Below are 26,281 nucleotides of genomic sequence, written 5' to 3' on the forward strand. Positions count from 1 at the left end.
TCCGGTCCGCGGCCGCGCACGGCGCGAGGCCGGCAAAACAAAAGCGGTTTCGCCAACGTTTGCATTTTTTGCATGTATTTGCCAGCCAGGAATGGAAAAAGAGGAAAGTGTGTGTGTGCGGGGGGCTCGTGGCGTTCCCAGCGTGTTGCAATGCTGCATCTGAGCTGCACCAGAAGAGGAACCGAAAGTTTTACGGCGGCAGCGGTTTGTGACAGCACTGGGGCTCCTTGGGAGCAAAAATGGCTCTGTTGGTGTCTTGGTGACAGAAACACCAATTTTGCACAGATTTCTTCCTTTTTTCTCTTACTTTTTTCCCAAAGAGGCTCCGTTGCTGCAAGCAGCTCCAAACCCGCTGCCGAACCCGAGGTTCTTCCAACCCTGCTTGTAAATATTTCCCGTACAGCTGGTGGCTCCTTGGCTGCTCCTCCCCATCCCCTTCCACCTTTAGCTCTCATGCAGCGACACGTGGATAAATTAACCTTTTCCCACCATTTTCTGGGCACCAATAGGGAGCCGCAGGGCCCAGTGCCACCGGAGGAAATGCAATTTATTCTTGCTGTCCACCCAGCGACTTCTCACCCTTAAAGAGCTTCCCAGCAGCTGCAAAACCCTTTTAGCGCTTGGCAGGAGAGGCCTCCCGAGGTGCCCCGGAGGCGAAAAAATCCCTGAAATAACTTCTTCCCTTTGCCTGGGAAGGCGCTGACGCTGCAGAGCAGCAGGGTTGAATGAAAGGCCTCCGGCTCGGAAGATAAAATGAAGCCGGAAAAAGCCCGACAAATTGAGGCAGTTTCCACGTTCGCGGCTGGAAAACGTGCGTGGGAGGAGCCGCTCCGGGGGCTTCTTGCGCCGGTGCGGAGGTGACGCGGGGGCTGCAGCCGCCGTGCCGCCCGCGCGGTGATCCGGGCAGGAACGGGGCGTCCCCCGGAGCGGCCCTTGGTGGCACCGGAGCCTGCGTGCAGGCGGTGCCGCGAGCGCCGCGCTGGGGTTCGCGCCTGCGGGGACCCCGCTTTGGCCTTGGCTCCTTCTCCGAGATGTTTTCTGTGTTATCTATGGAAAGCGTTCGCCAGCCTCTCTGTTCCCGTTAGCTTTTGCTAAGGCTTTAAATGATGCACAAGAGCAGTCTGGGGTTAAATTTATTGAACACTCACCTAGATTTTATTTAACAGCGACTGTCTATAGCTCCGTGGCATCTCTCTACACTGTGTGCCTATAAATATAGGTGTATATATGTATATATTACTATGTGCTGTGGACAGGGCAATGGGCGAGCGCCAAGAGCAGACCCCGTGGTGTCGTGTCCTGCGCCGGCCGAGGGGGCTCCCGCGGGGCAGGTGGACACGGGACGGCCCCTCCGTTGGGGCCCAGCAGGGCCCTGTGGAGCCCCGGGGTGGGCGAATGCCGGGGCCGGGCAGCACCAGGGCCCGACCGGTATCGCAGCCACAACGGGCGCCTTGGCCTGGTGCACCTGGTGCAAACGGGTCCCTGCGGCGCCGTCCTTGTGTCCCGGGCTGGGTTCGATGGCAGCGTGAGGAACCCTCGCTGGCCCCAGGCCCTCTCTGTCCCGCTGGCCTTGCCTCAGGCCTGTGACTGGGTCGGGCGGTTCCGGACGGGGACGGGAGGGAGAAGGAGGCCGGAGGCTCCCCCAGAGGCGGCCCCGGCGCGGCCGCCCTCAGAGCGGCGCCCGCGCCGCGGGGCGCTCGGGCAGCACCAGCACGACGGGCAGGAGGCTGCCGCGCGGCGCGGGGAACGGCCGCAGCGGCCTGGCCCCGAATCGGGGCGCCACGGCGTCCGCCAGGAAGCGCAGGTGGACGCGGCGGCCCACGCAGTGCACCAGGCGCCCCACGGCCACGCAGCGCAGGCACGAGGGGCCCGGCGCCGCGCGGGCCGCGCACTCGTACCACAGGCGGGCCCGGGCGCTGCAGCGGTACACGCCGATGCCCGCGGCGCGGCCGAGCTCGAAGCGGTAGATGAAGCCGTCGGCCACGACCAGCTCGGCGGCGCGGGCCCCGCTGCCCCCGGCTGGGCCCACCCGCCACGTGTCGGAGCGGGCGGCGTAGCGGAGCAGCAGGGCGCCCCCGCTCACGTAGATCTCCCCGTCGCACGCGGTGGCCGCGTGGGCCACGGCGAAGGTGCCGCCGGGCAGCGGGGCGGCGAAGGCCCAGCGGTCGCGCCGCGGCTCGTAGCGCTCCACCGTGGGCCGGCCCTCGCCGCCGATGGCGTAGAGGCAGCCGTCGAGCGCCACGAGGCGGCAGCGCGGGCGCGCCTGCTGCAGCGGGCACAGCTCCCGCCAGGCGCCCGTGAGCGGGTCGTAGCAGAAGACGCGCCGGGAGCAGCCGGCCACCACGAAGAGGTAGTTGAACATGGCGCAGGCGGCGGCGCCGCGGGACGCCGCCTCGGGCGGCACCTGGCACAGCTGGTGCCAGCGGTCGCCGGCAGCGTCGTAGTAGCAGAGCCGGCTGGCCGGGGCGCCGGGCTCGTCGGCACCGATGTCCGCCACGGCCACGTGCTCCCTGCCCTCCATCCGCCGCCGCAGGATGAGCTCCCGCTCGCGGGCGCTGAGGCCGTCGTAGATGGAGGGGCTCCCCAGGACCTGCAGGTAGTTGTCGCTCATGACTTTGTAGGCGGCCTCCTGGAGGCGGCCCAGCCGCTGCGCCTTGGCCATGCACAGGACCTCGTAGCAATTGCCCAGGTGCAGGTGGATGTCCGGGCCGGGCCCCAGGGCTGGGGGCACTCGGGAGATGCTGGTGCCGGCCTCGAGCTCGGGCTGGTCCTTCGGTGCAGCGGGCCGGGCGCTCGCCGGCGGCGAGTCGGGCGCTGCCTCCACTCCCACACCGTCCATCGGCACCGGGAGGCTGGGTTTCTCCACGGCGCTGAAGATGCTGCCCTGGCAGCCCAAGGAAGGGCCCGGCGCCGTTCCTGCCCCTTCCCTGCAGGAAACGGCGGAGCTTCCCGAATGCACGGCTGCTGCATGGCCCTGCTCCGAATGCGCGGCTGCTGCATGGCCCTGCTGCGCGCTGGGCCGGCTCTCCAAGCCCCGCTGCTCCGGGGCAACCTGCTCCGCGCTGGGGAGCACGGTGATTCCCCAAGGGACGGCGGGCTGAGCCCTCCTTGTGGACACCGACCGGGAGGTCGACTGCACGTAGTAGTCGTAGACTTTCCCCTTGAGCCGCGGCGCTGCCGGCCCGGCGCCGGCCGGGGTGATGTAGCTCTCCTCCACCTGGATCATCGCGACCGAGGAGAAGGAGTGGGCGGTGTCGGCGCCGGCGCCTCGCGTGCTCGTGGTGAGCGCCAGCTCCGAGGTGACGCTGAGGGTCCGAGCCGCGGGTCCGAGGCGACGCATCCCGTCCCCGCGCGCCTGGCCCGGCTGCCAGCACCTGGCTGGATCCTCCTCCGCGCTCTGGGCACATCCAGCCCTGCCTGCGTGGGCAGGAGGGAGCCCTGGCCCGAGCCCGGCGCTGGCACAGGGCATCTTGTGCGTGTCCGTGCCCTGCTCGGCGGCGCTGGGTGATCCCGTCTCGCTCCCCGCTGCCGGCGCCAGCTCACGGGCCTCGCCGAGCCGCCCGCGCCGCCCTCCTTCCTCCTCCTCCTCGTGCCGCACGCTCCAGCCCGCCCGGCCATGCGTGGCGCCGACCCGCCTGCGCCGGGGCCCCGGCGGCGCCTCGTCCCGCGGGGCCTTCCCGTGGGGCCCTGCGTCCTGGCGGCCCCGGCGGCTCCGGCAGCGGCGAAACGCCAGCGCCAGCAGCAGCAGCGCCGCGGCCGAGAGCGCCAGCTGGCCGCCCAGCTGCGTGCCCGCCTGCCACGCCGCGCTCGCCGCCCGGGTCATTCCTTCTCCCTCCTCCAGCGCGGAGGAGCGCCGAGGAGCCGGCGGGCAGGTGCCTTTGCGGCGGGCAGGCCGGCCGCGGCCAGCGGAGCTTTGCATATTTGAGCAAGGTGGGACGGGCGACACGGCGCCGCGGGCAGCCGGGCACACAGAGCCGCCTTTATCCGGCAGGGAAACAGGAGGACACGAGCAAGCACAAGAGCCAGAGCAAGCTGAGATAGCACCTGCCCCCGTGTCCTCTGGCTGTTTAAAAGGGCTCGGCGGGTGCAACCTGGGGCACTGCTGGCCCAGGTGAAACGCTGGTTTTAGAGAAGGTTTGGGCCTGCGGCAGCAGTGTGGTACAAGCCAGCCCAGGGAACCATGCAGGGCTGTGAAACGTCTAGAAATGCCACTTTATTTTTCCAAAGCTGTGACATTTGATATCTTTTGGGTGCTTCCCCTTTCCCTCAAGTCTCGGTGCCAAGTTTCTGCCTTGCAGGGCCTTATTTCCCTGCTCACTTGCTCCCGCTGCAGGAGGCATCCACGGGCTCCCTGGTGCTGCTAAAGCAGCTCCCCTTGTGCCACGCAGGATAAAGCAGGGCAGGGAAGGCCCCGCCACCCTCATCCCTGTCCCAGAAGCCGGGATTGCGCCGGCGGGATCACAGCACTGCACTGCTCCCGTTGCCGCTCGGTCCAGGCTTGGCTCTGTTTTCCAGGCTTTCTGCACTCTGGCTTTGGCCCAGCACCTCTTGTAGGGCCGTGAGCACGTGGGAGCACCCTTTTTTGTCTTTCAAATGCAGCCGGAGCCATAGGAAAATGCTCTTTCTTATTTTTTCCTGTGGGTTTTGCATGGGGGCTGCCTCGCAGCTGCAGAGCGGTAGCTCCATGCGGCTCCTGGGAAGGACGGCGAGTGCCAGCTCCGTCCTCGGGGATGGATGTCCCCCCAAGCTGTGCACAGGGACCCGTCCCCAGCCACATGCTGCCCTGCTCCTGAAAAACGCTGTAAAATCCTCCCATCCGCAGGAGGCCGGTGCATGCGGAGCTGGGAGCGCCCTTCCTGGCTGGAGCCTCCTGGCGCCACGGGAGCGGCTCCAAGCAGGATGCGGCCCGGCCGCTCCGCCTTTATTACCCGTTTCTGGGGACTCTGCCAAGGGCTCCGGCCCGGTTGCTGCTGGGGTAAAGATCACCGGTGCCAACGTGCTGGTTTAACGGGTACAAGATGCTTGGGTGGGTGCCACGAGCCCACGTGCAACCCCCGGGGAAAACGTATGTGCGTGAGGCAAAATATTAAGTGCAGGCTGCGAGGGGAAGGGGAGGAAAGGGAATTTTCTTTTTCCTTTTAATTAAATTGGCTGCGGAAGCCAAGACACAGACAGAAAGAGCCCGAGTCTGTAAATATTATAGAAAAAAAAAAGAAAACAAGAGAGAAAAAAAAGAGAGAGAACCGACTGTCGGAGCGTGAATGCTGGCTGGAGCCACGCGGAGCAAGAGGAGGAGGAGGAGGAGGAAGGCAAAACTTCACGTTAGCTCCAGGATCACTGTCAAGGTGAGCGCCAAAGCGAGCCGGAAGCTGCAGCGGCTGGAGACCGAACCTGGGCGAGAGGAGAGAGGGCCAAGGGCTTGGAGGAGCCGCCGGGACGGGGTCCCCATGGGGCTTCCCGGGAGGTTGTCCCCATGGAGCTCCACGCAGGGTGTCCCCATGGGACTCCACATGCAGTGTTTGTGGCGATGGACCAGGGTGGTTTCTGTCCATTGCACTCACCGTCCGAGTCCTCTGTTCCTCTGGGAATGTTGGGATTTTCTAATGAGAGACAAAAGGCAAAAGCAGGGGTTAGTGGAGAGTCCGGCCAGGAGGCTCCTCTTGCTTCCAGGTACATTGTGGTGTCCTGGAGGCCTGGGGTCCCACCACGGCACCAAGGTCCTACCGAACACGATGAGCCGGGTGTGGGTGTCCGTGGAGCCGAGCGGGTTCTGCGCCGTGCAGCGGTACATGGAGCCATTGAGCTCGGCCGGCACGCGCTCCAGCACCAGCTCTTTGCCGTCGTGCTCGGCGCTGCCGTCCAGGAGCCGGCTGCCCACGCGGGTCCAGGTGAAGAGCGGCTCAGGGAACACTTCGTTCTGCAGCCCAAGAGCGGCGCTGTGAGCCGTGCCGAGCCCCCGGCGCACGCGGCCCGCGGAGACGCCTCACCTGGAAGCCCTGCACCAGGATGCGCACGGTGTCCCCGACGCGGGCCCTCGTCGGGGTCATGGTGATCTTGGGGCCCTTAGGAGCGACTGCAATGAGAGGGAAGCACCATGAGCACGACTCCATGTATGAGCCTGGCCAGGGCTGATGGCCCTTGGCCTATGATGGGTGCCAACGGCTGTCCGAACAACGATGGACAAGTGTCCTGCAGGCTGAGCACAAGACGACGGGCGCACGTGGCCTTGGGCGAGACCTACATGGACAAGGAGGTATTTCCTAGCTGAGCCCCTTGCTCAGAAACCCTGGTTGAGGTGGGGTCTCCTTGCCCATGGCAACGTGGCCACGTGCTCTGTGCTGCCGTGGCCGTTTCACCCTTTGCAGCTTCAGGACCCACCTCCTCTGCCCGGTCCTCAGCGGAGGTCATAGCCGGCACATCACGGACTGCCCAGTGCCAGGGAAAAGAAACATTGGTGGAAGCTGGCAGTCAGGAAGGGTGCCCGCTCACCAGCATGCCACCATGTCCTTTTGTGGTGACAGACCACAGAAGGTCGGCCCATGCTCTGGTGTGTATCTAAATTTGTGTCTGTGTGTCTCTCTGCCTTTTTAATAAAAGCAACTGGTTTGTGTTGGGTTCAACACCATGCTCTGCCCTTTTCTGGGAAGAGCAGAGCTCAACGCATCCTGATGGGGATGGGGAGCCCTGTGGTTCTGCCCAAATTGTGTGGGTGGACAGTGAGCACCTCCTGGAAGAACACATGGGCTGGAGGCAGCCTAGGGGATGAGGAAGGCAGTGTCCATGGCTCAACTGGGGGGATAGAATGGGGCAAGCTTCTCTATCGTGGGTTTTTGGAGGTGCCAAAGTGGGGTTGCTGGGTACCTTGGAACTGGAACTTGGAACTGGGTGCGTGCCAAGTGCAGGACCCGGACAGTTTTGGGGGTGGTTGCGTGTAGGGAGAAGTCCGTAGAGCGGGTGGGCAGAGATGCGGTGTCTCGGCCCTTTGTGCCCTATCATGGCCAGGACCTCATCGGTCCTATGGGCTGTCCCCGTTCAGGGGTGGCCTGGCCCCTTGGCAGCACCCCAGGTGGAATAACTGGGTGGTGCCGGCCAACAAGCCCATTGATTGGAGCATATCTGTCTGGCCTCGCTGCCTCCAAGGGAGGCTCCTGGCATGGCCTCGCTCTCCTGGGACCAGGTGCGGATGGTTGGAGAGGACATCTCTGTGAGGGTGAAGGACCCCCCAAGATGTGAGCCTGTCCAGGAGACCACCACTACGACCATCCAAAGGAGATAACTAACAAGGGACCTCCCCCTCCTTGGTCTGCAGAAAACCAAGACAAAGACCAACCAAACACAGAGAGCAGAACCCCAAATGCCTCCCCCCAACTTTGCAGCCCTAGTTCCCTGTTGACCTGGACCTAGACCAAGACCTGGAAGTGGATCTGGACCTGGAATTAACCTGGACCTAAACCTAGACCTAGACCTAAACCCAGATCTGAATCTAGACCTAGGCCTGGACCTGGGCCCAGGCTCCTCACCACAAATAGCCCTGCCCTGCTGACACCCTTCGTACCCCGCCAGCACCCCATAACCAGCCCCCTGCCCCGCACCTGGCAGTGCTGGGGCTGGCCAAGGGGACAGTTCCGTGGAAGGCCGCCCCCTTACTGCACCCGGCCGTGGTGCCCCCCACCAGTCGATGGACCCCAGAGCACACCCGGCCGTCCCGAGGGCTCCGCGGCCACCGCTTACCAAGGGTCACCTCGGCCTGCATGGGCATGGAGAGCGCCGGGTGCTTCACCTCGCAGCTGAAGAGCGCCTCGTTGTCGATCTGGGGGTTCAGCGTCCACGTGAGCGTGGCCCGCGCCTCCACCGTGCCGTCGCTGACGGGCGCCTGCGCGTGCCGCACGTAGTAGATGGGCTCGGCCGCGTGCACCCAGCGCGGGAACTCGCGGCTCACCACCGTCTCGGGGATGGCCTCGGTGGCTGGGCCCCGCTCGGCCGCCAGCCCCCGCGGCGGCTCCGCCGTGCCGGGCGGCCGCCTGCCCTGCGCCTCCTCCTCGGCGGCCCACAGCGGCTTGGGCACCTTGGTGTCGTCTAGGTCGCGGTGCAGCAGGTTACGGGGCGCCCGGCCCTCCAGCAGGTCCCCGTCACCATCGCTATCGCCACCGCCGCCGCCGCTGCTGCTCGGTGGCTCTGGCAGTGGCGTCGCCTCGATGGGCTCCCCGTCGCGTTTGAAGTACACCTGCATGGAGGGACCCGGGTGCCGTGAGGAGGTGAGGACAGCGCCGTGCCCGGGCTGCCCTCATCCGCGAGAGCCTCCAGGACGAGCCGCGGTGCTGCCCTGCTCCCACGCGCGCGGCGTGGAACGACCTGCACCAACCCGACCCCCGCAGCGCCTGCAGCAACCTGCCGCGCTGCTTGCCCCGACCCGCTGTGTGCACCGACCCAACCAGCGTTTCACTTGCACTGCTGCGGCACCAACCCGACCCAACGCACCGCTCCAACCCGACTCAGTGCACTGCTTGCACCGGCCTGACCCACCACACCGCGTGCCCTGACCTGACTTGACCCACTTGCACCAGCTCAACCCAACCCAACGTGCTGCTGCCCGGCACCGACCCAATGTGCCACTGACACCGACCTGACCCACTTGCACCACCCCAGTGAACTGGGCCGTTTGCACTGACCCGACCCAACCCAGCTCACCCCACTGTTTTCACTGACTTGACCCAATGCACCACCTTGACCCAATGCGCTGCTTGCACTAACCTGGCACACCGCTGGCACCAACCCAGCACTCCACACTGCCCAGACCCACCGTGCCACTTGCACCACTGTCCCACCACGCTCCTCGCGCCAACATGGCGCCCCGTTTGCAGCCACCCGACCCGCTGCAGCTCTTGTGCTGCTCTGCTGCCGCGTGTGCCGCCCGCGCCGCCCGCATCGCCCCTCGCGCCGCCCGCGCGCTCACCAGCGGGGCCGGCTTGCCCCCGGCCACCACGCACACCAGGGTGAAGTTCTGCGCTTGGTAGCGGCTGAAGGGCGCCGGCGTGTCCGCGGCCACCACCGAGATGGACGTTGGCGGCGCTGCCGAGGAGGAGAGCGCAGCCGTGAGCAGCCCAGGCCAACGGGGCCGCACGCGGCAGCGGCCGAGCCGCGGCGCTCACCCATCACGTTGAGCAGGACGCTGCTCGAGGCCAGCACCACCTTCTCCCGCGCCGCTCGGTCGTAGATGCCCACGTGGCACTCGTAGGGGCCGCTGTCGGCGATGCGCACCTCTGGGAGCCTGTGAAGCAGCGCGGGCACCGCTCACGGCCCTGCCCGGCCGCGGGGCCGCCAGGGCCGCTCGCAATCCTGCCCGTTGCTTATTTATATTCTGGCCCCGTTTCTCCAGGATTCGCAGCCGTTTTGCTGCCACGACGCTAATCCCGTGCCCTGCCTTGACCCGGATCCAAGCAGCTTGGAGAAAGAACTAAGAGGTTCCGTGCAATCCCTCAAATCTCTGCTACTCTGTGCTGAGGCGGCTTTTCCTAACAGGACAGGGACGGGAATGACCGGACAAACCCTAGGATATTCATCAATGGAGCAATTCCCATGCCCTGGGATGTATTCATTACTCCGCCTGCCTCTACAGTGAGTATTCCTGTGATGGAAGCGGACAGAGCCAGGGAACCACAATAATGCCTGATTAGGCTTTTTTCACCGAAAAGGAACAGGGAAACAAGTGAGACGTGATGAGTTATCAGCCCCTCGTGGAGTATTTGTGAGTTTGCCACCATAAATAAATAGCGATCAGCAGCGAGCGAGCGACGCGCTCGGAGGAAAAGGGAGATGGCCAAGGGGGATTGAAACCATAGGGGAAAAAACAGCAGTGGAGAAGGGAAAAGAGGCCAAAGCCGGGGCGAGGAGCACGGTGCGGCGCTGGGAGCGAGGCGGCCTGGCCAGCACGCGGCACGCGCGGCCGCAGCGGTTCCCCCACTTACCGCACGGTCGACTGGTAGACCAGCTCCTCCCGCCGGCGGTAGTTCTCCATGTGCGAGTAGTTGGTGGAGAACATGGCATCGAAGGTGAAGATCTTCTGCCTGATGGTGCCACCCTCTGTCACCTGCCACAGGAGATAATGCCCGCACAGCTGTCACAAATACAACCAAGCAAATATCTGGGGTTTTTCCCCCGGGTTTCAGGCTGCATGCACCTCCATGCACTCCAGGATATTCATCCATCCATCCGTCCATCCATGCATCTAACTCCATGCATCCATTCGTTGCTCCGTCCAGTACTCCACCCGTCTTCAATCTGTCCATTGCTCCATTCAACCATCCATCACTCCATCTGTCCATCCATTTGTTGCTTCATCCATCGTTCCATCCATGCATTTTCTTCTGCTTCCCTCTCCCTTTCTCCTTTTTAATATTTTTTTGGGACTACACTGCTGCAAAAAGGGATTTCCCCCTTGCAGGTCACCTCCTTGGGGCAATTTCACCATCTGTAAACCATCCTAGAGCAGCATTTTAAGTCCCCAGGGTGCCCACTGAGTGGAACGCGTCCTTACCCGGTACCAGACGATCTCGCGCATCCTGCCGTCTGTCTTGAAGTTGCATTTCAGCGTCACGGAGTCACCCACCACCACGGGCGGCAGCGGCTCGATGCTCACCGTGAGGTAGCCTGCGAGGGGCATGGGAAATGCGAGAAGACAGGTTGGACTGGGAATAAAATACATTTTTGGAATAAAAACAACCCCTAAATGCAACATGCACCGGGAGGCTTGGGTAGCCTTGGAAATTCCTGCTACGTCTACAAAAAAAAAAAAAAAAAAAAAAAAAACAAGAGAAAATGGAGAAGTGGGGAGAGATAAATGAAATGTCCTTTTAAATCAGGAGTGACATGTTAATAAAAGCAGCACATTGCAACACACGGTGCTCGCAATTAGCCGAGGAAGCAGGTTGCGCACCAAGCAGCCCGCGACGTCGGGAAGCGGCCCGGCTGTGGGAAAAAGGTGGAAAAAGGCCCAGGTCATGTGGGACCACACTCCTGCTGGGGGAAAACACCCTCCTGTCCTGGGAAAACATGCTCCTGTCCTGGGAAAATATCCGTTTGCTGTGGGAAAATGCCATTATGGGGATGGGAAAGCCACGTAGCGGCGCCGTGCGGCGAGACCTGCCCTGTGGCCGCCTGTTCCCCTGGGCTTGCGGTAAAGGCCGACCCCGCGTTGGGATTTTCCGCCCCCAAGCCAGAGCATCTCCCGTCACCGATCCCTGCGGAAAGGTGGAGCGCAGAGCATGGAAAGGACGTGGAGGCGCCGGCGGGGGAGCCCAAGGCAGCGTTTCCATCAGCGTTTGATTAGCGGGAGCTCATGCATAATTCACCCTGTGCTTTTTTTCACGGTGCAGCAGCAACAAGCGGGTGCAAAACACCTGAGGAGCACCCAAAGGTGGGGGAACGGACGGAAACAACTCCAGAAAAGCCAAGTACAAGGCGATCCCAGCGCCTGCCCTGCGGAGCGGCGGCGCGAAGCGCTGCCCAACATCTTGTTCATCAAAGATTAAACGCCGGCGGCCGCTGCCTTTTTCCTGCGAGCGCAGCAGAAAGTGCTCGCCCGCTCCGCTGATGCTTTATTTATGCTCGCGCGGGCGCTTTGCAATTCTAATGCGCGGCTGCCTCTGCCCGCTCACCAGGGAGGGCCGCGAAGGGCACTGCAAAAAAAAAAGGGAAAAACTCCAATGTGTCCCGCTCTGGAGAGGCCCGAGCTGCTGATCCGGGTTTTTTCTTTCCCTCCTTGCTCGTCAGCAAGCTTTTTGCATGAACCTCTGTCTATTTCTTTCGCATGGGGGAATCGGTATTTTCACCCAGGTCGAAGGCCGGCAAAGCCAAATCGGATGCGACAGATGGAGGCAGCTTTGCATTTCCGAACGAGATGGGTCTTTTGCACAGCGGAAAATAAAATAAAATCAAGGGGCAGCAGGGGAAAGCTCGTTCCCGATGGACCTGCGAGCTTGGCACGTGCTCGACTCGCCACGGGCAATCGGCTGGCTAAAACACCCACTCCCTCTTTGCGCAGGCCCTCCAAGCAGCTAAACACAAGCTATATACTCTTTATGCAAGCACTCTTTATATATAAAAATACATATATATTTGTGTATACATATATATATATATATACACACATAAATATATGCTCTGTCTGCTGCTTGCCAGGATGAGGCCGGGCCTCCCAGCCAAGGGGGAAAGCCTGACTCCCGCCGCGAGGAAGAGCAAATTGCATTAATCCTGTGTAAAGAGGATATTAAGCAGGCCAGGCGCACAATTAAGATCCGGTAATTAAAATTCATCTTCCTTCGCACCACGGCGGAGGAAAGTGCAAACATTTAATTATGGGCCTCTTACCTCCCCGGTTTGCATAAACGGGAGGAAACACTTACGTTCTGCGCCTCGGATCATTGCTCACACGGGCTGGAGAGCCCGAGCTGGCTTGCAGAAACCCCGCTCCCTGCAAAGCCCCCGAATGCTTCTGTTTTCGCAGCTCTGGCTGCTTTTAGAGGTGATCGGAGAGAAGTTTGCCGCAGGGAGAGCGCTGCACGGTGCGCGCGCCTGCCTGACGAAGCCGTGCGCGGCTGCACCTTGTCACCATGCACCTCGTCACGGCGCGCCCTGCGTGGATGCCCCTTGCCGCGATGCACCTTGCAAGGATGAGCCTGGCACGGATCCGCCTTGCAGGATGTGCTTCGCCACGAGACACCTTGCAAAAAGGAGCCCGGGACAGATCCAGCTCGCACCGCGCACCCCGCTGCAATGGTCCTTGCAAGATGCACCTCCCCGCCGCGCGCTCTGCCACCACGCTGCGTCCCCACTGCGCTGGAATGAGGGACCGCAGGCTGCCAGATTGGTTCGGGGGGCACAAACACGGTCCCCGAGCCCTCCTGGTTGCTCTTGCGGACGTCCAGAGAGCAGGCTGAGCACGGCGGGGTGTCCTGGTACCCGGGAAACGTGCCCAGCTCGGGGCTGACGTTTTTGCGCCGCTTCGGCTTCGTTCCAAGGGCAACAGCAAGCGCAGCTGCAAGCTTTTCATTTATACAGAGAAAAGAGACACGGGCCAATTTTCCATAATGAAAGAAGGCAGGAAAGATGCTTCAGACCTCCCCTGCCTCTATCCTATAGCTCTGCATCTTATTTGCAATGGGGCAATAATTTGGGGCGGCCCTTGTCCCCCAGATTCGTACGTTACCAACCCCTGGGCTCACTTGCACTGCTAAGTAGATTAAATTGTATCTCCCTCTTACAGCCCCGATGCGCAATGCTGATTTACGGGAGGCTCCGTGAGAGCCGCGCGTGGCCGCTACCTTAATCCCCATCCGTCTCCGCGCTGTCGAGAAGCAGCCGCTAATTAATACCTTCCTCTCTGCCGGCTGCGTCCAGATACGAGCGACTATTGATATCCGCCTGGCTCCTTGCCACTGATCTCCAAGAGCGATACTAAAAACTCCCTGCTGCTTCAGGCTGCCAGGCATCCAAAGGGGGTCTTTCCCCTGCAAAAAAGTGCCAGGAAAAAGCATCTTTTGCACCTTCATTCGGCGCATCAGGAGGATCCCCCATTGCAAAAGTGGAGACCAAATCCAGGGCACTCTGAGTGCAGGAACGCAGCATCCAGAGAGCAACATTCACCCTTTTCTAGGCTTTGCTCCACTCACTCTGAAAGCCTGGCCCAGTTGCTGGGAGCTTGGGAAGAGAAAGCGGAGGAAAAAAGAATTAATAAGAATAAAAAGAGGCATTGAGTTTTCCATAGTGACTTTCCAGGGACAGCTAGCTTTGCTGGCCGATTTGCATTGCATAAACACTCTCCTGTTGGCACCAGGGTGCACATAGACAAACATACGTGTGTGTGTGTGTGTATATATATTATATAATATATATATATATATATGCCGTCTCTCTTCGCACTGTAACCCTCAGACCTGCTCTCTGCTTCCCAGGCAAGACACCATCGTTTTTCCCAGCATTTCACCAGCCCTTCCCATTTTAAGGGGTTTTGGGCTACTTTCCCACATTGGGGAGCTTTTGGAAGTGGGAGAAGAAGGGGGTTCATGGTAAGAAAACCCTGGAGACGTCGCCGCTCCCTCCGCAGGGCATCAGGTGCTTGGATGCAGGCGGGGTGGGAAAGGGGAAGCCTTGGCTTCTCCTCACCCTCCATCTGCACCTTCTTCAGGTGTTCAAGCTGCAAAAGCAGCGGGAAAAAGGGATTTGGGGGATCTTAACATCCTGGGATCATGATGGCACACGTTGCTTCCCCTGGGGCAACCTCTTCCTCATAAGATCACCAACACGAGGAGATTCCCAAGTATCCTCTCCTGCTCCTCAAGAGCCCATTCCAACCAGATTCAGGCTGGGAAGCTCCCTGCTAAGTGAGATTCCCTTGGTTGGAAAGCCAGGCTTTAAATTGCAGTCAGTGGCTGTTTAGGTTCTCCTTGAAGCACCTGGAGGGGGTTCTCCTCTGGACCACCTGGAGAAGCCCTTCCTTGCCAGCCTAAGGGTTATTTTGTGAGAGGGAAGAGGCAGCCAACGCGCTCGGGACCTGGAAGGAGAAGGGAGCAGGGGGGTGCAGGGCTTTCCAGCTGGCACCCGAGGGGCAGCGGCCCTCAGGGGCTGCGAGAGGATTGATGAGCGCTTGGTGGGCGGCCAGCGGTGACCTGGCACACGGGGCGGCTGCTCGCGGCGCGCGCTCCTCTTGCCAATTACGAGCTCCTAAGCGCCGAGTAAGCACTCGTTAATTATTTATATTAAGTGCTCCTCACTGATAGACGCGGTTTGACCGCGCGTCCCCTCGCGACGAGGAGGAGGTGACGGCCGCTTTCCGAGCAAGACCTGCCGCGTGGGCCGGAGCGATGTGCAGCAATGTGCAGCAATGTGCTCCCGGGGACTTGAACACTGAGGTGCCCCCATGGCTTTGGCCCACGGGCACCTCCAAGCAGGTTCTCCCTGGTGGCTTCCCATTGGGAAGCTGGTTTCCTACTGCTCTGGCTTCTATTCTCCTTCTCAGGGCCATTAGGTCGCATCCAAGGGGGTCCTGGGCTCCCTCTGACCCTCCTGCAGATAAGGCAATTACTAGTATAAATCATCCCTTTCACCCTCGTCCTCCTCATCCCTTGACAGTGTGAAAGGCAAACGCACCATCCGCAGACATCTCCAGGGACCGGCCTGCACCCGAACGGCTTCTAGAGACCCCCAGAGTCTCTCCCAACAAGAGTTTGGTCTCAGCCACACGTCCACACCTTGGTTGGCGTCACCACATCGATGGTGACCCCATGAAATCCCATCTCGGGGGTAGCAGGCTGGGAGGCCGGGCACATGCCCGTGCACGGTGGCCCTTAGGAGCAGCCGCTCACAGCCCTGCTCTTATCAGGAAGGACCAGCACCTCTCCTGCCCATTCCCACGCTCTGGATCAAGGCCCCAGATCGCCCAAACCACTTTCCAGATGACGAGGTGCAAATGATCACGCGAGGCCGGCGCGTTCCCCACGGCGCTGCCTCCAGGTCCCATCTCCCCCGGCCTGGACACATAGGATTTATCTGCGAGCACGGGGAGGCAGAGCGGAGATGAAATAACTGCCACTAATCCCCTTCCCCCTCCCTGCCGAAGTATATTGTCGAACACATTATATAAACTGTAAATTATGCAGAGGATGGGTTAGAAGAGAAGCTAAATCCCTGTCTCCCTGGTCCATTTTCAAACACTGACGGTCCTCAGAGACGCCTTCTCTTGCAGCCGCAAAGGTTTTCTCTTGCAGATGGAGATTCGCTCATCTGAGCAGGCAGAACGTGGGGTCTGCAGGTGGGACCATGCACTGGGTGTCTCTACCACCAACCGCTTGCCCATGGGAGAGACCTTGCCCATGCGCAGGGACTGAAGGGTCCCACCAACCCACACGCAACATCCAGCTCTGCGAAAACCCTCCTGCGAGAGCTCGGACAAGCTCTGTGGTGTAGAACCTCCCTCTTCTGACCCCGTTTGTTCAGGCCACGGAGGGGTTCGAGTCGCTGGGATTGGCTGTTCTCCCCATGCTCCTGTCCCTCACCAAGGGGGAGACCTCGGCCACTTCTGGAGGGCCAGAGAGCAGGAGAGGGGCTGTCTCCTCCCCCAGTGCCAGCTGGGGGTATCCCAGCGTTGGCCACCACCTTAGCCCATCGCACATGGCTCTGTCCTTGGTGCCCCAACGGGATGGGGAGATGACGGCTCCCAATGGGAGATGCCTTTTTTTTTCACAGCAGCTTCCTCAGACCTCCTTGGAGTCAAGGGCTATGGCCCTACAGAGCTGTAGGTGGAGAAATAAACCCAATGTAGAGCCTACAACTTGCATCTCCAATCTCTGGTGACTTCCAGATGCTCCTCCATAAGATGCTTGATGCCACTGGTCCTTCCTGGCTGGATAACCACTAGGAATCCTCCAGCTGGGCCGAACAGCAGCAGCTCCTCCAAGAGAGACACGACAGGAACCTGATGCCAACGGCGTCTCATTGCTCATTGCCCATGTGAATGATGGCCATGACGATAATCACACTGCGAAGCCCAGACCCAAGAACAAATCTGGGATTGACAGTTTATTTTTTGACGGAGATGGTGGAGGGGGAGGCAAACGGGAAGGAGCCGCTGTGAGCTCCAGTCATGAGCTGAAGCCGGCCCTGCTGCTGCTCTGAGCAAGCAAACAAAAGGGCAAAGAGAGCGACCTGGCAAGGGCACAACAGGCGGTGGATCAGCTGCCGCCTCCCGGCTCCGCTCCTGCTTCTCCCCGGACCAGATTGAAGGGTTTTTTCCCAGGAGTGTTTTACGGGTAAAAACCCGCTCTTAACCCCAGCCCGTGCCGGGTGCTTTTCCACCGTCGCAGCTCTGAGCAGGGATGGCAAATGGAGCGGGGCCAGAGCAGGTCAAGCGTTTTCCGACGCGGCTTTTTCTGGCGGAAAACGCCATTTCCACTGCTACGGTGGAAAAGGGCAGGCGAGAAGCCCTGAAACCTTCACCTTGATCCTGCCACGCTCCTTCATCAAAGCGATGGAGGGATGCAGGAACCGAATTACCTGCTCCCTCCATGACCTGGTGCAATGCAAGGGAAAAGCTCGTGCCGGAGATGCTGGCAAAGCTGCGGAGCACCAAGGAGGATGTGCAGGCCAGAGCTGGATGGTGGGCGATGAGCCACGATTTAATGAATCCCCGAGAGTTCCCGTGCCCTGGAGATGGTTATTGGCTTGGAAAGGCATGAGACGAAGCCAAGGCTGCAAAAAGGCTCCGCGGACCCCGGGGCGGGAAGCTTCCCGCAGGTGGCCAGGAGCGCGTGGGAGGTGCTGAGCGGATCCATGCGGCCCAGGAGCCACCGGGGAGGCTGGAAGGGCAGGTAGACGCACACGGTCCTTCTTCCTGCCTCCTCCTCCTCCCCAGATGGTGAAGGCACAGGGCAGTGCTCAGCAGACACTGCCCCGGGGAGCTTTAAACAAGGAGCAGCACCTGGATGTTCCCCTTGTTTCCGATCACAGTCGGGTGGCGCGAGGGCGAGCGCGTGGCACGACGCAGAGCGCGCGGATGCTGGCTACATAAATATCCCACAGAGATCAAAACCTGACACGTTTCACCCTCCTTTCATGCTTGCAAAACAGTGTTCTGATGTTGCACAGCCATAAAATAAATCGGAAAGTGCCTGGTGAGCGGCTTATGGGAATGTATTTCAGCCCGCCAGCCAGCTAATAACTCGTATAGCAGGAATAGCTCCCTGACTGCAGGCAGGGCATGCCAGCTTTCCAGAAAGCAGGAGTTACTGCTGCACCAGGAGACGCTGAGTGCCCTCGTTTCCAGCCCTGACCCCACAGCTCCTTAACCCACTTAGCTCAGCCCACATCAGCAGCCGAGTGGACAGTTCTGCTTCCCTCCGGCCCTTTGCCAGGCATTGAGTGGGATCTGGATCCCTCATCTGAGTGAGCATCCCTCTGTGGTCCAGCATCCCTCCATGATCCTGCATCCCTCTGTGGTCCTGCATCCCTCTATTCCAGCACCCCCTCTGTGGTCCAGCATCCCTCTATTCCAGCATCCCTCCGTGATTCTGCATCCCTTTCAGCACCAGCATCCCCCTCGCCCAGGCAGATCTCGGGCCACGCAGCCAGAAACGCCATGGGCCGAGGAGCAGCCATCTGCCCTCCGCAGCCGGCTGGTTCGGGAGCAGCGGCCGGGCAGATTTCAGCAGTTTGAGCTGAATCTGACCTTTTTGGCTGGAGAATCCAGGAGGATCTACTGATCCCTGCTGAATTGAGGTCACTTATTTAGGGAGCAACGAAGACGGGCTGGAAGGGAGCTGGGTCTCGTTGGGCTCAAGGGGGATGCTTTACAGTGAGCAGGGAGCACTCGGTTTTGGGACAGCATCTCTTCATCGGATGCAAAAGGCGATATCAAGCAGCTTATCCTGGACTTGCTTTTAAGGGTGAAAACCTGGCTCTCAGCAGGACAAATCCTGGTGCTCGCTGGCACCTCTTCCCTACAGACCCTGCCGGCTTGGGATGCACGTAAGGACGGGATCCCCTCGGTGCATCGATTTGCAAAGCGAAGCCCCGGTGCTGGGGAAACCAGGAGCGCCGGCGGCGGGGAAACCAGGCGGAGCGGAGGGAGCCGCTCGGCGCAGCGGCGGCGGCGAGCACGCCCGCGGCGGGGAAAGCCGGCGAACCTTGAAAATGATCCACCCGTGACCTTAAAAACACGGCGCAGCAGAGGGATAAAAAAGAAAAAAAAACACCCCAAACGTAATGGTGGCAGCTGTGGGCTGCAGCACCGGCAGCGCCGGATTTTGCACCTCCGGAGCACAGCCCGGCGCAGCTCGGCTTTGCCGCCTCCGATGCCGCATGTTGCAACCCCCCCCTTGCAAAAAGCATCAGGCAGAGCCTGCCTCGAAGGATCCCCCCTCCCCTTGCCCTCGTTTTGCCCATGGAAAGGAGCAAAAACGGGGCTGCTTCGCCGCAGCGTCGGCTCCTTTGTGCCGCCCGGCCCCCCGTGCCTGGGTGCTCCCTGCTCTGCTCCCGGAAAGAAGAGGAGGAGAAACCTCTTTCCCTTTGCCCCCACTCCTGCTGCCCCCACCTTGGATGGAGGAGACAGATTTGGCAAGGAGCAGATGAGCATCCCTGGTGCGTGGGGATGGGAAAGCGGGACAGGAGGGGAGAGCAGCGCCCTAAAACGGATAGGGAGGCACAGGAGAGATGCGATCCCCTGGGGCTGCGAGCAGAGAGCACCGGGCCGAAACCGCATCCTGCATCCCGCATCCCGCATCCCGCATCCTGTATCCCGCATCCCGCATCCCGCATCCTGCATCCCGCATCCACCTCCAGCCCTTCGCGCAGGGAAAGGGGGGGGTCCATCCCCCCAGCTCCAGAAAGCATCCAAACCCTCGGCCCCATGCAGGACACAGCTATTCCTCAAAAACGCGGAGGCAAAACTTTCCTCTCTGGGGTGTTTTTTTACCACCACGAAGCCCCTGGCTGGAGCGGGGTGAGGTGAAGCCCTCCCTCCCCGCCGAGGGACGCGCTCCCCAAATTGAAACTGCTTCCCAGGAGGAAAATGGGATGGGGGTGCCCGTGGTGATGCCAGTGGGGGGAGAGGGCGAGGAGCCCCCAGGCATCTGACCCTGCTTCCCGGCCCCTCCGTGGGAATCCGAAGATGGTGGGGCCCGTTACGGGCTCCGGAGCGGGTGCTTCTTTAACGGGTCCGGAGCAGGTGCCCAATTAAAGGTGCCTCCCCCACCCCTGCACCCACAGAGCCAGGGGGACACAGAGGACACCCACAGACACGCAGCCCCCCCATCCCTTATTTGTCCTTCCCCAGTTACCAAGGAGATTTCAAAGCCCCGAGCTGCCTTGGGGGGCCCGCCCCCCTCCTGTCCCCCATAATAATTTCGGGGTATTGTGGAGTCAACTCCCATCCATGGAGAGGTAAAGGGGGGGTGACACTCACCCAGCGCCGCCTCCAGCAGGTCCCAGAGCAGCAGGACGAGGGGCAGGGGGTTCATCTTGCGCCGAGCGGCCGTGCCGGGGGGGGCAGCCCCATGCGGCTCAGAAGTGCCCGGCGCTGCCCGGCATCGCTCCGCACCCCGGGGGGGTCCGCGGTCCCGGGAGGGAACGGGGGTCACGGGGATGCTCTGTGGTACTGGGGATGCTCCGCGGCACGGGGCGATGCTCCGTGGTGCTGGGGATGCTCTGAGGTACCGGAGGATGCTCCGCAATGCTGGGGATACTCTGCGGTGCTGGAGGATGCTCCGCGGTGTCAGGGATGATCCGTGGTACCGGGGGATGCTCCGTGGTACTTGTGGGTGCTCTGTGGTACCGGGGGATGCTCCGCGGTGTCAAGGATGCTCCGTGGTACTTGCGAATGCTCCGTGGTACCGGGGGATGCTCCGTGGTACCAGGGGATGCTCCGCGGTGCCGGGGCTGCTCCTCGGTGCCCGGCTCGGGGGTGTCGGCGGTGCCGGGGCCGCTCCGCGCCCCGGGGGGGCCCCGCGGTACCGGGGCCGCTGCTGCGCGGCTCGGCCGCCCCCCGGCCCGTTAATCCCGGGGGTTAATCCCGGCCGCGCGGCCGCGCTGCCGCCTCTAAGCCGCTTTGTGGCAGCGAGGCAGGAGAGCGGAGCTGCCGCCCCCGGCCCCCCGCCCCGCGCCGGAGCTGTTAACCCTGCGGAGACCGGGATGCTCCGGGAAGCGGCCGGGATGCGGGAGGCAGGCGGGGATGGGCTGCTCCGGGAAGCTGGGATGCGGCAGGGAGGCAGGGGCCGGGGGCGGGATGCAGGGAGAGGCGGGCGGTCCAAGCCGGGATGCGGGATGCAGGTGGGGAGGTGTGGGCCAGGCAGGGATGCGGGCAGGGAGGGATGCGGGATGCAGGGGAGGACGCGGGATGGAGGGGGAGATGTGGGGTCCAGGGAAGGATGCGGAATTGGGAGTGGGGGTGGTCTATTCAGGGATGTGGGATGCAAGCAGGGATATGGGGGCCAGGTGGGGATGTGGGAATCAGGTGGGGGGAACAGTGCAGGAGGGCAGGCAGGGATGGGGGATGTAGAGGGTGGTGTGGGGGCCAGGAAGGGATGCAGGATGCAGGAGAGGCTGTGCTGTGGTCTGTGCAGGGATGTGGGATGCAGGCAGGGATGTGGGAGCTGGGGAATGATGTGGGATGCAGGGGAAGATGTGCAGTCCAGGCAGGGATGTCAGAGGCAGGGCAGGATGTGCGGTTTATGTAGGAATGCAGGATGCAGGCAGGGATGTGGGATACAGGCAGACAAGTGGGGACTGTGGAAGGATATGGGATGCAGGGAAAGATGTGAGGTCCCAGGGGAGCTGGGATTCAGGCAGAGATATGGACTCCTACATCCATGGGGTTGCAGCAGCCGCCTCCATCCAATCCCCCTCCATGCACAGGGCTGCATGGTCTTTAATTCACTATTCCTCCCCTCTGTCCAGCTGCCACAATGGAACTGGGAATCTCTATAGCCCCAGTGAGTCCCTCCTGGAACTTCTTTGCAGGTTGCTTCATTTTCTACCAAATTACCTCTTTTTAATTAATTGCCACCATGCATGTGCATAGGGAAGTGCTCGCCTCTTACCCTTTTCCCCCCAGACTGTCTCCCCTCCACTGACAGCCCCCAGTAGCACCTGTTTTGAAACACCCCCAAAGCACCCCAAAACTGAACTTTTCATTCTTCTCTTTTTTCCTTCTTTCATTTTTTTTTCTTTCTGCAGAGCTTCCTCCGGGCTTGCCCTAAATCTGCAAAACCTCCTGGCTCCTTTTCATCCCATCACCAAGTGGGGCCAGGTAACGCTGAGTGTCAGTGACAGCAGCCCAGGTGCCCTGAGATCCCGAAGGGAATTAAAGCAATTTCCATGATGCTTTTTTAATGGCCTGACAAGAGGACCGCACAGGGGGCTGCTCCAGCTTCCCGTTAGCGGCCGCCGTTTTAGGGCTGGATCATTAATACACTCCAGGACTGCAAAACTGCTCAGCTCACTTCACCATCTCAACCTCATCCGTTCAGAAAACAAACCCCCCAAAAGCCCTAAAGAGGTGGGTATTTTACCCTGTAAACCTCCAAGTGCTGTTTTTCAACCCAGCCCTTTACATCGCTCGCGAGCTGCAAAGAGTTGGCCCAAGATTTATGCAGCCAGTGTTTCCGGCTGTAATTATTCCCTTAAATCTTGTCCTGGCGCCGGGTGCTTTTAAGCGGCCCCTATTTCACTGCCCTGATGCATTTGGGCTGGGGGACATTTGCTTGGCTGGAATTATGTCTCTCGAGCAGCACTTTGATGCCCGTAGGCCTCCCCAGTGCTGGAAAAGAATTTTTTGGGGAGGGGGAGATGTGTGCATTTAGTGCATACATTGCATGCAAAATATATGTATATAAATAATTTCAAAAAAAGAGAGGGAAATGTGCCTGAAAAGTCCCTATTGGAGACGCAAAGCTTCCAGCAAAGCCACTGGTGAGGCAGGATGGGTCATTCCCAATGCAGCCGGGCTTGCAGGGAGCCAGGTTTGGAGCAAGGCCTGTTGGAAGGTTCTGCTGGGTTTGAACATTGTGTTTAAAAAAAATTGAGAAAAAAAACCTAACAAAATAAATTAAAAATAGAGAGCCTTTTGAAAGGATCAGCTTGGCCTTTTTCCCTCTGCGCCGATGGAAGGCTTCACTTTCCTCTTCTGGAAAGGACATTTTGTTTCCAAAAATTGCTTAATTTTTTCTCTATTTTTATTTTTTTCTCCAGGAATTGGGAAAAAAAAAAGAAAGAAAAGACCCAAAGAACAAGCAAAAAAGAGGGAAAGAAAAAAACACCAACGTTTCAGCTGTGCTGGAAACAAAACAGCTCAGCTGCTTGGACGGTTTCCCCCCGAACCCTTGCAGAGCCGGAAACCTTCCCGTTTTCCTCCCACCCGGGATAACTTCCCTGGTGCTGCTGCAATCCTGCCCGTCACTTCGCTGGACGAACCCTCCCAAGAGCCACATAAATATAACCAGGTGCATACGTATATATCTATATATATACACCTAGATATATATAAATATATATACACCTATATATATATAAATATATATATATTTTTATGCTTCAGAGAGGAGCGCCAGAGCAGCTGTATAAATAGGTCGCCGCCATCCACTGGGTGGATATAAATAAGGTTGCAAGCGGCTCGCTGCCTTCTCCGTCCAGCATGACCAGTGATTTGGAGGCTTCATTTCCTCCTGGAGAGGAGGAATCTCCTTAGAGGAGTGGGAAATAAAAGGGAGGAAACCCCCTGTGCAAAATCTGCCTTAAATCCCAGCAGCAGTGGTAGCAAGAGCCGTCCTTGGTGCGACTTTAGCACTGGGGTGTGCGTGTGTGAGAGGCCCAAGCTTGGCTTTGCAGGCAAAAATCTGGGAAGAATATCCCCAAAAAACAAACAAAAAAGACCCAGAATTACCCAAAAGGGTTCTAGCATGAAAGCCACGAAAATTAACACTGGGCCACAGTGCAACCGTCAGCTGCTCCTGTTTATTTCTGAACCGCAGTAACGTGGGGGAGAATTTGTTACAGTGGGCGAGCTGCAAAAAAAATACTGTGGCAAAATATATATGTGTATATATAAATATAAATATATATATATATACATATATACATATATATGTGCTGATGGTAAATGTAATTTGAAGGTCATGGAGAAGCAGCAGAGGGTTGGGGTGCCCGAGAGCCTTACAGCTCCTGGAGGAGCTGTGATTTGGTGGCAAAACCTAAGGGAAGAGAGCAGAACACACACGAAAAGCGCACGGGGAAGAGGAAGGAAAAGGAGGGGGGGAGTCGTGACCAGGCTCCCTCTCAACCCTCCTCCTGCCCGAGCTGGGGAGCAAAGCCACGCCGAGCTCTGCCACCTGCTCCCGCGCACCCTCTGCTGCCATCCCCACCTGGATTTGCCTGCAATCCAAGCGCCTGTTGGAAGGAAAACCAACAACGCTGCTCCGGCGGCAGGGGCTGAGAGCGGGAGATAATGGAGGAAGCGCGGGAGAAGCTGGAGCGGCAGCACTGTGGCCAAGGATGCCAGGCGCGTCACTCCCCGTAAGAGCACGAGCAGGCAGGTGTCATCCCCACCGGTACCGCAGCCATCGCCTCGTTCTGCTGGGAAGGGCACCTGGAGGCCACCAAGGCCATGGGTGGGCCAAGCGCGGTGGCCTTGGTGCTCCACCAAGCTCTAGTCAAGCCACCCACGCCACCTTTCATGGGTCACTTCAGCTCAGTGACGCTCGCGGCTGGTCCGGGTCTAACGCCACCATGGGAAGACTGAAGCGAAGAGGATGCAGAACAAGGGGAAGCCAACACAAGAAGAGCAGGGTCCTCCCAAGCCAAGCCCAAACCCAACCAGAGCCCATTGGCTCCACCATGATGAAAAGCAGAGGGTTAACGGTGGTTTCCAGGTGGAGGATGCAACGCAATGCCCGGTCTTGGCTCATACTTCATGGCGCTGTGGGAAGGGACCCGACGGGGGTCTGTTTATGAGGCCGATTACTCTATTACACTGTGTGTTCTGCAGCTGAGAGGCTCCAGACTTCCAGTCATTTGAGGCAGTTATCTCCCCACGATTTAATTAAAGTCTAGTGTTTAATGACACAACACGCCACTAATTATTTTCCATTGGTTGTCAGGAGGCTGCTTTTTTTTTTTTTTTCCCCTCTGGTCACAAAGCCAAATTCAATTACGTCGAGGAAGGAGTCAGGGATAGTATCTGGAGGGCTCTTGGGGCAAGGAGCTTTGGGTGGGCAAGTGAGGAACCCAGCTCTGCTCAGCAAGGACGAGAAGCAAGACCTGCCGAACGTCCACGGTGGATGGAGGAGAAACGAGGAGCTGAGGGCCACCTCTAGGGCAGGACACCTTCCTCTGCTCCTCTTTAGCCAAGGAGAGCAGTTAAAGGGTGACATGCAGATGTTCCCAACATGGTCTTGCCATTGCAGAAACTTGTTCTACAGAGGCGCTGGAGCTTTGGGAGGAGCTACAGCACACAAGGTGCAACCAGGTTGGGTTACCTGAAGAGCGCAGCACCCAAACCAGATATATATTGAGCTTTTCACGTATGAAAAGAGATTCCTGCATCAACACAGCACAATCCTAACTCTATTCCCCACAGTATCTTCGCACTGAGACCCTCCAGGTCAACTGTGACCCAACATTTGGGCCAAGATACCCCTTCCTAACCCAACACGGACTTTGGATGGCTTTGGGAAACACACTCCACCAAGGGCCAACGCTACCCAAGGAGCAGCCAGCGCTCTTGGAGCGAGAGGACATCCTGGCTGCAAGTTCTGTGGTTGGGCCAAGTCAGCACAAGAAGATCCGGAGCCGCGGGACTCCCGTGTCCCCTCCTTCCTCTGGCTATTGCCCACGGGGAGGTTTTCCCCTCCCTAAGCCTCAGTTTCCCCATAAAATGGAGATAACAGAGTACGCTCATTTTCGCCGGCGCCTTTGATCTCCGGCATCCACGAGGCCTAATTACCCACGGCATCACGAGCCTCCTCCGCCGAGTGCATTAAAGCATCTTAAGCCGCCTGACAATGCAGGAGCTGAGGATTAAATCCTTAAATATCCCATAACTGAAATATCCTGGGTGATCGTGGAGGAAACACCTGCAATACTGCATGTCCGGATGCCATCACGCATGTTTATACCCTCCCATTAGCAGTTTCTGCTGCCTCAAATTGGCTATATTCAGATTATAAAGGATTATTTTATTTTTAATTTTCCCAAATGGAAAAGTAAGTCAGGAGAAGGAAAGGAGAAAGAGCAAAATACTTCCCCAGGGAAAAATAGAGGGGCTCAGAACCTCAGAAAAGCGGTTTTTGGGGGGTTCTGGGGCTGGTAGACCCACCGTGGCGATCTTGCATGTGCTTGCTGGCTCACTTTGCCCCATATACCCACTCAGGGGGTTGCATTAAAGCTTTGGGACGAGTTCCTAACCCGCTTTTCCACGCCGGGCTCCTGGAGGATTCGGGAAAGCCGGCGGCCGCCCGCTCGGCGCCTGCGCCGGGATTCGCTTGGCCCGGTGCCTCTGCTTCCACCGCTGGCCTTGAACGTCCTTCGAGCGCCTCTTAAAAGGAGATTGATTAACGCAAAATTACCCCGAGCCGGCTCCGGGTTTGACGCGCGGAAAGAGAGGGGAGAATTACAGTGCCCCAGCCAAGTGTTTGCCAAATGAATTCCCTCCCCTGCTTGCAAATTCCTGGCATTGCTCTTTTTTTAAATGCGACACGCCGACTGTCTGCAAACCCGGAGAACATATCCCCAAAATCGTTTT

General features: G+C 59.5%; 2 protein-coding genes across 2 annotated transcripts; both read right to left on the minus strand.

Moving 5' to 3' along the window:
- Positions 1-1,669: 1,669 nt before the first annotated feature.
- On the minus strand, positions 1,670-3,823 carry KLHDC7A (kelch domain containing 7A). The gene has a single exon (XM_088529496.1). The coding sequence runs from the start codon at positions 3,821-3,823 to the stop codon at positions 1,670-1,672; it is 2,154 nt and encodes a 717-aa protein (XP_088385622.1).
- Positions 3,824-5,255: 1,432 nt separating this feature from the next.
- On the minus strand, positions 5,256-20,060 carry IGSF21 (immunoglobin superfamily member 21). The gene is made up of 10 exons (XM_088529512.1): positions 19,952-20,060; positions 10,535-10,647; positions 9,966-10,087; positions 9,150-9,268; positions 8,954-9,069; positions 7,732-8,224; positions 5,988-6,073; positions 5,725-5,917; positions 5,562-5,600; positions 5,256-5,391 (listed from the first exon to the last, which is right to left on the minus strand). The coding sequence occupies exons 1-10, from the start codon at positions 20,004-20,006 to the stop codon at positions 5,318-5,320; spliced, it is 1,410 nt and encodes a 469-aa protein (XP_088385638.1). The 5' UTR covers positions 20,007-20,060; the 3' UTR covers positions 5,256-5,317.
- Positions 20,061-26,281: the final 6,221 nt, after the last annotated feature.

Source organism: Tinamus guttatus, unplaced genomic scaffold (assembly GCF_059628265.1).
Source record: "Tinamus guttatus ecotype Peru unplaced genomic scaffold, ASM5962826v1 Tinamus_guttatus_pri_ptg000332l, whole genome shotgun sequence".
In the NCBI taxonomy this organism is placed as follows: domain Eukaryota; kingdom Metazoa; phylum Chordata; class Aves; order Tinamiformes; family Tinamidae; genus Tinamus; species Tinamus guttatus.